The 13,587-nt window shown below is 46.2% G+C and overlaps 1 protein-coding gene across 9 annotated transcripts in view; it reads right to left on the bottom strand.

Moving 5' to 3' along the window:
* Positions 1-13,587, bottom strand: part of CRACR2A (calcium release activated channel regulator 2A) — a 146,961-nt gene that overhangs the window by 24,173 nt on the left and 109,201 nt on the right. For 4 of the 9 annotated variants that reach the window (XM_046011638.1, XM_046011637.1, XM_046011641.1 and 1 more), the window contains 3 exons: positions 11,182-11,283; positions 8,897-8,973; positions 4,417-7,529 (listed from right to left, as the gene is read on the bottom strand). The exons of 1 other annotated variant lie outside the window; for it this stretch is intronic. In XM_046011638.1, the coding sequence (XP_045867594.1) occupies positions 7,445-7,529; positions 8,897-8,973; positions 11,182-11,283 (264 nt within the window). In that variant the 3' untranslated portion in view covers positions 4,417-7,444. Of the gene's footprint in view, positions 1-4,416; positions 7,530-8,896; positions 8,974-11,181; positions 11,284-13,587 lie in introns of those variants that run through there. 4 more of the 9 variants (XR_006819613.1, XM_046011643.1, XR_006819612.1 and 1 more) reach the window with 3 other exon arrangements.

Genomic DNA, 13,587 nt, shown 5'->3' with positions numbered 1-13,587 from the left:
ATGAGATGAAACGCTTTGATGGGCATCACACTGTCTGAAATGCAATTGAATCACAGCAGCTGGAATGCTTCTCAGCACTCTGTTTTAAGAGCCAGAAGCAGCAGCTCATTTTGAACCAGTGAGGCAACCCCACGGTTCTACCAGGCCCCAGAAGCCCAGCCATCTAGCCTCTGGGAACTGGGACTCCAGTGGATTGGCTCACCAAGTGGTGGGCCTTGTTCTTGAGAAATGATGCTCTGTTCTCAACTGCTTCTATAAGGCAACCATTGTTTGCCAGACACTGTGCTAAGCATGAGGCAGAGATGAATGCTCCTGCCCTCGGGAGTTCAGTCCAGTGCATTTCACTCATTACAGCCCTGTGGGCACTGTGTATAAATAAGTACAATACAACATCATTACAGAATGGCCTTGGGGATCCTATAGACAGGATGTTAAATCATATACCCTGAAACTCTGTCCTTGACCTGGTGCTGCACATGCTCAATGAATTCTACTTCCATAGTCATCTTACTCAAATTCATTAGGAGGCTCCTTGAGCTGTACATGTTTCGATTTCAAGTAAAAAAAAAAAAAAATCCCATTCCTTCTGTCCATGTTCTTTGGACATTTTTGCTTAGTAGTGCAGAGTTTTTATGGTTAGTATTTACTCTCTTTTTTTTTAAAATTTTATTTATTTATTTGACAGATAGAGATCACAAGTAGGGAGAGAGGCAGGCATAGAGAGAGACAGAGAGAGGAGGAGGAAGCAGGCCCCCTGCCAAGCAGAGAGCCCGATGCGGGGCTCGATCCCAGGACCCTGGGATCATGACCTGAGCGAAAGGCAGAGGCTTTAGCCCACTGAGCCACCCAGGCGCCCCAGGTTAGTATTTACTCTTATAGGTCAGATGGATCCAGTCATAATTCATTATGATGGCACATGCCTCACTGGCCCTAAGTGTCCTCATTTTCTGGGTGGAGAGTTTCATCTTCTGGGTGGAGAGAACTGGTGGTATGTCGAGAGCCTGCAAGTACCACTTCTGAATCAGAGCCAAAGTGTTGATGAAGTTCCAGCCCTGACAGAGGCATCTGTTCTTGGACTTGACTCAGTCCTGCCCCAGGATGATAAATGAACACAACTGCATAAATGAACAAGTGCTTCTCAGTTTCTACATTGAGTTCAGGTCCTCAGCCAAGCACCATATGGTTTCTCAACCCCCATCACTTCCAGGAAGTTTCTTCCTAAGTAGGACACTTGACTGAAACTGGCTCCACTGAATTGTGTGCAAGTTGGAGTTATGATGTTCTTTGTTACTATTACTGTTTATAATTAACATATTTATTAATAGGCACATTAATGGAGGTAGGAAGTGGGGAAGGTTTAGAAAGATCCTACATCATGTTAACCATCATCATCCTTACCCCTCACTCTGACACACACACCCCCAAGGTAAGAAGGGAAGAAATAACAAATAAAGGGTAAAATCCTATAGATTTTGACTGAACTTGGTTGGGATTTGTGTAGCCAATTTCTTTTTCCCCAGATAATGGGAGGAGAGGTGACAGTGCTCTTAAGCCCAGTCAGCAAGAAGTTACTTAAATCTTTGTCTCTGTATGTTTGGATACTGTAATTTCATTATTTTGAAGTAACTAAACACTTCTGATCTGTAGTATTCTCCCATCTATCCCTTCTGAGTGAAATTTTGTGAAATGTCTGGCTTCCTGGCAGGAAAGGGAATACTGCCTGAGGATTTCTGGCCTTCTTTCACTTCCTCAAAGAGATATTTTCTTGGGCAGCTCATGCAGCAGGATATCCAGAAGCTCAAGGTGGAGGGGACAGTTCTCAGACCTGAAAAATTTCTGAGTTTCATATCCCTCCTCCAATCCAGAAGATAGGAAAGGCTTTAGGGAGGAGGTTAGAAGTGGGGCTAAGGCATGAGGCAAATCCTGGAAATGTTGTGTGAAGTGTGAGGAAGGAAGCAAGAACTGGCAAGCAGAACTTGTTTTGTGCACAGTAGAGATGGCTAGCAATGTGAGGTCTTTGAAACTTTAAACACGCTATGTTAAATATGTTCAAAGACCTAATGGAAAGTCTGAGAACAATGTTCCACCAAATACAGAGAATCAATAAAGATATGAAGATTATAAAAGGGACCAAACAGAAATTCTGGAGTTGAAAAGTACAATAATGGAAATGAAAATTTCACTAGAAGTTCCCAATAGCATATTTGAGCAGGCAGAAGAAAAAAATCACTGAACTTGAAGATAGGGCTGTTGAGATTATCCAGTCTGGGGAACACAAACAATAATGAAGAAAAATGAACAAAACCTCAGAAAACCATCAAGCATATCAACATATGAATCCCAGGAGTTCTAGAAGGAAAGGAAAGGGAGAAAGGGATATAAAGAATATTTAAGGAAATAATGACTAAAACCTCCCTGAATTTGATGAAAGCCATTAATCTATGCATCCAAGAAGCTCAACAAACTCCAAGTAGTATAAACTCTAAGAGATCTACAGCTAGATACATCAAAATCAAACTGCTGAAAGACAAAGACAAAGAATTTTGAAAGCAGCAAGACAGAAGCAACTCATCACATACAAAAGAGCCTCAATAAGATTAACAGCTACTTTCTCATCAGAAACCATGGGCCAGAAACAGCAGATGGTATATTCAAAGTAGCAAGGAGGAAATAATTTCGTCAGGCAAAAGTTCAATATCTGACAAAACTATCTTTCAAAACTGAAGGATAAATCAAGACATTTTCATCTAAACGAAACTGAAAGCAGTGGTCTTTAGCAGATCTTCCCTACAAGAAATACTAGTGAAGTGATAGACACTAGATAGTTACTTGAATCAACATGAAGAAATAAAAAGCACTGGCAAAAGTAATTACATAATTAAATATAGAAAATAGTATGAATGTATTTTTTGTAGCTTCTTTTTAAATCTGATTTAAAAGAGAACTGCATAAAAGCAATAAAAATAAATCTATATTGGTGGGAAGAAAATGTATAAAGATGTAATTTGTGACAATATCAACATACAGGAGATGGGAATGGAACTATACAGGAGCAAAGTTTTGTGTGGTATTGAAATTAAGTGGGTATTAATGCAAACTAGATTGTTACAAACTGAGATATTAATTGTTATTTTCAGGGCACCAACCAACAAAATAAATTTTAAAAAATACTAAATGAAACAACAATATAATTAAAATAGTATACTAGAAAATAACTAAAAAAAGAAGGCGGTAATGGAGAAACAGAAGAACAAAAAGACATCTGAAATATAGAAAAGATATAGCAATGGCAGACATAAATCTTACTTTACCCAATATATTAAATGTAAACAGTAAACTTCCCAATGAAAAGGCAGAGATTGGAAGAATATATTAAAAGACATAATCGTACTATATGTGGTCTACAAGAGATTCAGTTTAGATTCAAAAGCATAAATAGGGAGAAAGTACAAGAATGGAAAAGGTTATAGCAACAGCAACCAAAAGAGAGCTGGAGTGCCTCTACTAATATCAGGCAAAATAGACTTTAAGACAGAAATTGTTACCCAAAGCAAGAAGGACACCTTATAATGATAAAGGGTCAATTCATAAAGAAGACATAACAATTATAAACATATATGAACCCAGAAATAGAGCCCCAAAATCCTTGAAGGAAATCACTTTAGGAGAAGGCAGCTCTGTCCTAAATACTTGAACCCCATGACCACTAGGATTTATTCCCTTGAGCTAGAATTTTGCCTCCTTTAAAGTTCTTTCTTAAAGTATACATACAGCCCTTAAGCCACAATTTGCATTAATACTTTAGCTGAAATTGGTTTAAAATCCTTTAGAGCATTGACAGCTAGTGACAGAGACAAAGGGTTGAGCTATTTTTGATAGAACGTACAGATGTGACCTTGAATGGGCTCAAGGGTTAGAGTAGGGAAGAGTGGAGTCCAAGACTGGGTAGAAGTGTTAAGGAAAGACAAAGAGTATCAGATGGAGAGAGGTGGAAGAAAGCTAGTATATCACAGAGGAATAGAGAAGACCCCCAAAAGACCATCAAGCAAGATAAATGGTAGACAAGTAGCAGAACAACTGGGGCAGGGCATCTGGGTGGCTCAGTCGGTTAAAGCTTCTGATTCTCAGTGTTGGCTTGGGTCATGATCTCAGGTTGTGAGATCGAGCCCCACATATGGCTCATCAAGGAGTCTGCTTGAGTTTCCCTTTCCTTCTCCCTCTGCTCCTCCACCCTGTGCACGCTTGCTCTTTCTCTCTCATGCTCTAAAATAAATAAATATATCTAAAAATAAATGCCACAAAAACAACCAGTGTTTTGGTTTGGTGCTGAAGCCCCTGGTTTGGCAGCACAGGGCTGAGGGCAGCCGCAGATGACAGAAGAAGTGAAAGGAGTCAGAACAGGGACGAAAATGTGGGGCCAACGATGGTGGCAAGCAGAGGTCATTGTTAGGTAAATACCCTAACAGCAGGTCTTAGGTGCTGTCTGTGTCCTGGAGAACCACAGGCAGGGAGCAGAGTGAATTATGTGGATTATGCGGAAGCAGACCACATACACTGCAAGATATGGTACTGACTGGAAAACCAGGAAACCCACAGGAACAAAGGAGAACAGGGCCAAGAGGCAATGCCAGAAACAAGCTCATAGGACAAGGAAATGAGCTTAGCAATTGGGTACTCAAATAAGGTAGTGTTTATGAGAACCCTCACTTCCAGGGCTTAGTAAGTGTTAGCTGGTTCTCAATCTGAAATTAGGGCAACGTTAGTGGTCTGGGCAGTGACTTGATGTTGACAACAAAGGTAGCCCCTACCTGTTAGCACCTATGTGTACTGGGCACTGTGCTAAGTATTTCACATTCATTGCCTCATTTAATACTTAAAGTGTCCATGTGAGGTAGACATTGAAACCTCTGATCTACAGATGAACAGGAACCCTGGCCAGGTGACTTCAAGGTCAATACAGCTATGTAAATGGTTTGAAGTCAGAGGTTTCTCTGACAGCACTCTGCCAGGCCCTGGGACAGGCTCACAGCCACCAGGGTGACTTTGATCACCTTGATAGCTTAAAGGGAATTCGGAGAGAAGGGGAGGCTCTGACCTTGGGACACAAAACTTCTCAGAGGCTCTCTGAAGTTCCATCCTCCATACTTGTTTCAAGTGGGGTTAGAGAAGAAAGCAGCAGGGACTAAAGACCCTTGCTGCCCTCTCTTCTCTGCCTGGACTTTTGAGGTTTTGTGGGAATCTACCCTACATGCTGTAGGGTCAGGCACTAGGGTCACTCCACCCTGCTCTAAATCCTGAATGCTCTTCTCCTAAATGGAAAAATGTAGCCCCAAGCCAGGGACTTGATATAGGGTATAAAGGCATCTGTGGGCTTGGGAAACTCCAGGTATAGCCAGCTTGCCCCATAAGTTCCAACCGCCATCTCTGCTTTTCTGTTTTCAGAAGCAGGAGATTCAGTTTACTTTCTTTATGGTGATCCCTACCTTCTATCTGTGCCTTCCACGCAACAACACATATTCACACAGCAACACACACCCACACAGATGCTGGAGGGCCACTTCTGGGTGACCCATCACCCCCTGCATCCCACAAATGAGACAATTGCCATGGTCCTCTCTTAGAGAAAGGAGTTTCCTGTGAGTTCCCTTCAAATTTGGACTAAAGGCAAGGCCAGCCTAAGTTAGAAAATAAAGTTATCATCATAAGGACCCTGAGCGAGAAGAACCAGAAGCATCAAAGAGCCCAACTTTCATTTTACTGATGAGATGGTAGCTCAGACAGGGAGTTGACTTCCCCAAGATCACAGGGTACCTCCTGGGGCTCAGTGCTGGCTTTTGTGCTGTACCATCCATGGGCTCCCTGGTGCCTCCAAGCACCAAACGAGGGAGAGAAAGGGCTGAGAAAAGGAGGTAGGCGCTTGCCTGGTGACCCATGGAACTCTGACACTTCTAGGAGTCTGGGGAGGAGGCTACAGGGAACACCTTCAGGAACTCTGACCAGCAGACACTCTACTGCCAAGCTGACTGTGTGCTGTTGTCTTGAATCTTCTTGGAAGCCTGTGGACACTTTGTGCTCCTCTCCCTTCCTATGTTGTGCCACTTGGGTATGGAAACCACTCACTGGGTCTGCAGCCCTTGAGTGGTAGAGGGTGGTGATCTTTATGATCTTTTCATCCAGGCTCCCACCCAGGGCAAGAATGCCCTCCCCTCGCCAACGCTGATGGCCAGCCAGGGGTGCTGGAGCCCACCTGGGGCTGGGAAATCACCACCACCCAGATGAAGGGACCACACACAGGCCCAGATCATGCCCCATAATGCAAGTGCCTTGAACTGGTGAGGTCCCAGGAATGTTGAAGTCTGCAGCTACACTCTGCTCACTTCTGAAACACCAGCTATATGTCAACAACATGGCCACACTTTCTTTTTTTTTAAATATAGTCTTCTGAAAATAAAATAAAATGAAGTAGGTAACTATGGACCCAGTGCTGGGCCTCACTGCCTGCATGTCAATCTACCCCATTAATCATCATGTACAATTTTTCGAAGAGCTATTTTGAGAAACATTGGAAAATGGCTTTTACAGAGCTATATATACCTTATTTATACACCAGAAATGGTCGCTCTGTTAGCAGCAGATGGGTTTTTCCCCTCGTTTTCTTCTCATCTCTTAGTCAAAGTTAAGTAGGAACTAAGCCCACTCACTCACCCCAGGCACACATTTATCATCCATGGTCCACCTTGGAATCAGGGCTGTGGGTGGGGGGTTGAGAGGAAAGGGTGTGGGTTTCTCATAAGGCATGTTCCAGAGACTGCGAGGGGACAAATACAGGAGGCATGGCAGCTGCTGAGACACGGGGTTCTGCAGCCCGACAAGGAGCAGGACCCCTGTGGGTGGGGTGTGCAATAGAATGTGGATGCCCTGGCTTGCTTTTCTCAATACCACGTGGGCATCTCGAGGTCTATGAAGCATATGCCGAGAGCATCCCATTGATATCCAGAGAACAGGAGCCAAAGGAAGACCCACTGCCCTGGCCCTGTGTCTTTGGCCTACAGGAAGCAGCAAGTCGGCCCTTCCTGGTTGCCATGGCAACCATGGTGCTGCATTTCCTAAGGGCAAGGGGAGCAGAAGGGAGGTGGGGAAGGCATGTGGTGATTTTTCTGGAAAAGCCCATCTGTTTCTATTCCCCACAAAACTAAGCTGGGGGAAGGGGTGGGAAATGGGCACCTGGGTCTGGAGAGAGAAGATAAAGAAGACTCCAAAACGCTCCAGGAGCAGCTTTCCTGGCTGGATGTGCTTTCCTTCCTGTGGGTGGAGGCAAGTCCCTGACAGAAACAAGGGCTTAGGCCGGCTGTGGCGGCAGCATCCAAGCAGGAGCCCAGGTGCAGGAATCAGGGTAAGTCCTGTGACCTCATATCCACATGGAACAGGGCTGGGAGGACTCTTATCAGCCACAGCAAGATTTCTTTTTGGCAGGGCGGTCAACCTGTATTGTGTCCTCCCTGGCCGTATCTTCTTGTTTCTTGAGGACCCTGGGAGAGGGGAAGGTATAGCATCAGTAGTGGAGAGCACTAGGTCCTGGGGTCACAGGCCATCTGGATGATAAGGAAGGAACTCAGCCTCACCAGAGCATCAGAGAGTTCAAAGTCTCCCTCTGGGAAGTACAGGCATGTAACCATAATTTGTGAAGACAACGTTTAGGCAGTATGGATCTTTCATGATACCTCTTCCAAGAAGCCTCCCCTGATTCTCCAGGTGGTGGAAGTGTCCCTGACAGCATTCTAGCCATTCCTCTGTTATAACCCCATCACCCTGCGTCAGAAGGTGCTGCCTCCCCGGGTGGCTCCCTCAGGAGAGAAAGCTGCTTGAAGCCAGGACTGTATGTTTTGTCTCTGTGTCTCTGTAGCCTAACTAGTACCTGGCACACAGTAGAGACTCAAAAAGTATACTTTTGCATTATTAATCCTATAGGAGGTCTGTCCCATGTCACTACGGTTCCAGATTAAATGTAGGAGGTTAAGGATTAAAAATAGTGCTAAGGATCTTATCCCTGCTTTATAGCCTCAGTGTGTTTTCACCTTTAGCATCTCTCTGGATATTTACAACAACCTGAGTCAGCAGGGATGCTCTGATGGATGTTCCTATGTTAGGGGCAAAGCTCAGAGAGGTAGATTGACTTGGCCTAGAAATCAGTGTCTGAGAAAAGCCTACATGGTCTTCCATGACTCCACAACCTCTTCAATGCATAGGTAAAGTGGTTCTGGATAGACGGGTAGGTGAGTGGATGGGTGGGTGGATGGGTGGACGGGTGGGTGGGTGGATGAAATGAATGCCTATAAATAAATGAATAAATGAATGAATATCCAAGTATTGGGAATATTCTATGGTTTTGGGGTTTTTAAAATTTTGGTGTAGGGAGAGGCTTATGAAAACAGTCTTTTGGTGGAACTAACCCTTTAAGCACTGTCCCTTTGGTGCCTCTAGTCCCTCCCAAACAGTGCCTCCCTCCGTGGCTTCTCCGCACCCTCCCCTAGAGCCTATATTGTAACTGTTGTTGTTGCCAGCTGGATGCCAATGATTCCCTGCTAAGATACTGGCCAGTGTTCAGGGACCTGTGATATGACCTTTCCCAGAAGCATTTGCATTTAAAAAGAAGATCTCTGGGGGAAAAGGCACATTTTAAGCTGCAGAAGAAGAGGGCAGTGAGGGTGAGAGGCAGGGAAGGTTTCCCTTTTGTCCCTATTGTATTTCAGAGGGCTGTCCCTGAACCCCACACAAAGGCCTAGGCCTCCAGCCCCTTTACCCAGAAGGCTCCAGCAGACAGAGGGCATAGGATCTGCACAGAGGTGAACGCAGGTGTTTCCCACCAGACTACATCTTCGGGGATGCACCTCTGTACCTGGCTAGATGGAGCAGGGACTCTTTGGTGTTGTGACCGGAATAGGCACTGCATTCATAGAAGATCAGATTGTTCTCCTGGAATCATAAAGCAGAGGGGACAGAAAGAGAGTGCTGGGGGAGCTGGACAGAACCATGGGAGAGGGGAAAACAGCCTGTCTGCATCTCTGGGCATCCCTTACTTCCCCACGAAGACCCTCTTCCTTCCTCTCCCCCTCCCCACTCTGTATAAGAAGGTTGATTTCCCTCGTTGCCTTGAGCTCCCTGTCTAAGGCAAGTTCTGTAACCATCTCCCAGGTGAGCTATAACAATTGTAAGACACAAAACAGTGTGCCACCTTAGTGCTTTACACGTTCCCATAATTGCTCTCAGGTATGTACCTGCTTGTTTCCTTTTCACACCAGCCTGTGGTGCAGGCAAAGATACAAAGGCTGGGATGCGCCACGTTCTTCCCACCGCACAGGCAGGGAAGCCAAGGGCACAGTGCAAACTGACAGGGTCTGTTCATTCAGTGACTTATATAGCTAATGGCGGGCTTTTCGCAGGACGCCGGCCCTGGGGCAGGTGTCCCTAAGGCACTCCAGTAGAAAATCTCCTTCACACCAGCTCATTAATATTCCAGCTGCCTAGGCTGCCAGCGTTGGTGCCACAGGACAACTGTCCATCAGCTCAGTAGGCAGAGGCCGTCCTGCCTGCACGGTGGGGGCTCTTGGCCAAGGCTCATCATTATGCCCATTTATCAATCCTGTTAGTAGATTTCCTGCCTCCTCGGTCGGGACGGTGCTAACGGCAGCTGCCCTGTGGGGATGCAGGCAACTGAGGGAGGACACGTCTGTTGAGGTTTGCAGATCAGGAACTCTGCGGACACTGGCTCCCAGCTCAGCTTTCCTGACTCGCTGCCCCAGGGGCCCCTGCTCCGTCCTTGGTTCTCTTCACCAGCCCCCGTCCGCACCACTGTTGGAGCCGGACTCTGGGACAGTCTTGGGAAGAATAAAGCCTCCATGGTCGGGGGAGGGAGAGTTCACAGGATCTAGAATTCGAAGACGAGATTTGCCTTCCAGCTGGCTTCCCGACTCCACCAGTGAGGACCCCCGTGAGAAACTGGATCAATACTAGTGTCTCAGAGCCTTGTTTTTGTTTGTTTCATTGCTTTCGACTGACCAAAAAGAGACAAAAGGAAAAAAAAAATGGGGTGATAAAAACAGAAGCCTGCGGTTCATTAATCAAAATCCTTGGATCCAGATGTATTTTGGGATGCAGAGATTCTGAGTCTCGGAGACACAGCAAGTGTCTACACTGTGTCACCCTCCGTGGGAATGGGACAGCACCCTATAGTCAAACATATTAATACTTCTTTGGTGAAACATTTGAAAATTCATTCAAGCAAGGTAAATGAAGACCAGTTCCCCATCAGTTCTGGTCAGAGTTTTCTGCCAGATGAGACACGAACAATCTGTGGTCAGAGTTCTTTCGAATTTCAGTACTGGGGGTCAGGGAGGGCAGACAGGCAGCTAGCTACCTCGTCACACTTCTTCCTCCTTTTTTCCTTGACCCTTAGCCTCTGTGCCCATTTGCCCAGCCTCAGGGGCCGCGAGTCCCTGTTTAGAGCAAGCACACTAAAAAGTATGGAGTCCTGGGCCTGGAAAGCACCCCCATTTCCCCATAGAGTTTCCTGAAAACCACTCGGAGGCAGGAGAGACAGCTAAGGAACGAGCACTGTTTGCTGCCTGATTTCCATCGAGCCTTATAGGTCCCCAGCTCGGGCAAGAGGGCTGATGCTTATTTTAATGCTGTGTTTTTGAGTGCATGCCCTGAGTTTATCTCAAGTTCACAGCTCGGGGCTCAATCTTGATAGAATGGATAAGCTCTCTAACAGAGCTGTTCAAAGAAGAATAAGCTGTCTTACAGATAGTGAGTGTTTCATCCCTGGAGGTGATCAAGCGGAAATGCAGAAGAATGGATTTGAGTATCAGATAGGGGATTTAAGTAAGTAACCTATTACTATCTAACAATTTATCATTTTGAGTCCCAAGGAAGAGAGTCTGGGAAAACTCCCCTACCCTAGTCATCCCTGGCCAACTCTATCTTGCAGTGCGTGGCTTTCTATAGAAAGTACCACGTATGCGGGAGATGGGCCATTCCCATGACGCCAGGACACCAACCCTGCCCACTTGCTTCCTTCCCAGGGGGTTTCCAGAAAAAGTTCCTTCCCAGGCTCTTGGGGACAGGCCTGACTGCCCTCAGGGTCCCACCCTGTCCAGAGAGACAGAAATGTTTGCTCTTTACCTTGGCAAGCTGCTCTCCGAGGCCTTGTGGAACTTCCCGCTCTTTCTCATTGTCAATTTTATTGCCCAGCAGAAGAATAGGAATATAGACTCCCACAGCTTCCTGCAGAACAGATAATCCCCCAAATGAGAGAAGCATCCATAAGGAAACCCCAGAAGGGCAGGCTTAAAATGCTGGCGGGAAAGATACAAACTGGCTTGAGAATCCCCTGCTGCCCCAACAGACCAGGCAAGAATAGAGTCATCCCAAAAGCTGAAAGGGAGCGTCACCTTCTCTGATAGCCTCAGTTTACAAAGCTTCCGCAAGGTGCCTCAAGTCTGCCTCCCGGTGCCCCCCAGACTGGGCTGTATAGTGACACCCTCCCTCCTTCCCCACTCATCACCGCTGGATGGGACATGCAGGCTCCCCAGGTGTGCTGTGGGTAACAGGATGAGGGGATAGCAGACACCGGTGAACTATGTGTCCCTTTCCAGGGCTGATAGCATCCCTGAAAACATTCCTAAGTGACCAGACATAGTCAAAATGAACCAGAATGAAGCAAAGGAATTAAGACAATGTGGTTCAGAGTAGTTCTCGGGGGTGCTTTGATAACACGTGGCTCCTCCAGCAGCCTTATACTGGGCACATAAGCTCCCTGAGCGTTGGGTCCAATTATGATTCATGGTTCTGGGTCCTCAGCACCCAGTCTACGGTTGTTGTGTATGGAATCTGAGGTGACCATGCGGGGCAGTACGGACCCCTGTTGCTGGGTGCTCTGGCTTGGACAGAAAACCGTGGGGGAAGAGCTCAGTGCCCTAGAAACTCCACTTCTGGGGCCACAAGTAACAGGTGTATTCACAGGGTCAACTTTCTTTACTCCCCCGGTGACCGTGGCACACCAGTCAGGGGCCTGCACCCCGGAGTCTCTGCATCCTGGGGTGTCCTCCCTCGTGAAATGTGTGTACTTCACGTGCCTCTCAGGAGGCAAACAAAGGGCCCATGGCGCACAGCTATTAAGTGAGTTAATATGGTAATATTCACATGTAAGCAGGTTGTTATTTTTACTTAGCGAGATATTTAATTAGGGGCTTTTAATAATAATTTGGTAACCAATAGTTATTCATTGTAGCTAAAATGTTTTACTGAATAGAGAGGGTTGGGGGATGACAGAAGCTGACAACTGCTTACAGCTTTGCCAAGAGTTTAACCACTAGATCGCACCACTTCAAATAAATGTCCCACGTTCATCCGACAGGGGCGCGTGTTTTAAGTTTGAATGCAATTAGATTCGACATTAAGCTTCCACGGCACCTCAATGTACATGTTCATTTTTACTGCAGTTCCATAGTGAAAAAAAAAATTCTCATTTCCTCCATGAGAATGTTAAGGCTCAGAGAATCCGAAAGAACAATAGCAAAGTCCTGAGTTATGAGGACCCTATAGCATATGGGTCCACGATTCTCCAATGGTTTTCTCTAAATTCTGATTTCCAGGGAACTCTCTGCTATTTAGTGTCTTATTAACTAGAACTCTCTCAAAGTGGTATCTCCATTTACCCATAGTCCGATGGTAACTCGTGTGGGTAATGATGGCTCAAAGGCGCTGCCTGATTTGGAATGCGTCTTCCGACCCATCAGAAATAGATCGGATTACGTACACTGTACTTGAGGTGCTAAGTGGACCGCACTCTGTTCTAAGTATCTGCAAATGAGAAACGACTTCCGGCATGGAGACCTGCTGTGGCTCCCTATTACCAGAGTGTTTGGGAATGGGAATACCCCCATTTCGGACTGTGTGGTGCCGCAGAAACTTGTGCGAGGACTTTTTCAGAGAAAAGGAAAAAAAGAGGAGGAAGCGGGGAAATGGGCCAAAAGGCTTGCTGTTGTAGAGCACATGAAGTTATTTGTAGATTTATGTGTGAGGGATGACTAAGGCTTGTGGGATTTCTTGACATGGAAACTCCGAAAATATGAGCATCGGACTTGAAATCCCCAGGCAGAATTCGAACCCGGATACAGGTATTTTGGAATGAGTGATGGTTTCAGTCTCCTTGCTGGCCAAGGGGGTGGTGGGTGCTGAATGGCCACCTGGGGTCAGATAGGGAAGAATGACAAGCCTGGCATCTGAGCCCTGAGCACCACAAACACCGGGGTGCCTCTGAGGGAAAGTGGGGGGCAGTCTTCTTTTTTAAAGCAATGCCTGGATATAAAAATAAAACATCTTAGAAGGAGTGGAAAAAAGCTACCTCCCTCCCCACCCCACCCCCACCCCCCAGCTAGAGTTGTGGCTTCTGTTTTTCCGCATTGTTCCTCTCTAATGCAAATACTGTGGACAACCGGCTTCCCCCTCCACAGGCCCTGGCCCACCACTGATGAAGAATTAGGCGTATCTCGAAAGAGATGGCAAAAATAAGTAAGCGCACTCACA

The sequence above is a fragment of the Meles meles genome, chromosome 7 (assembly GCF_922984935.1).
Source record: "Meles meles chromosome 7, mMelMel3.1 paternal haplotype, whole genome shotgun sequence".
Taxonomy (NCBI): Eukaryota; Metazoa; Chordata; class Mammalia; order Carnivora; family Mustelidae; genus Meles; species Meles meles.
Note: the sequence above shows the minus strand (reverse complement) of the source record. Positions and strands in the feature narration are given on the sequence as shown.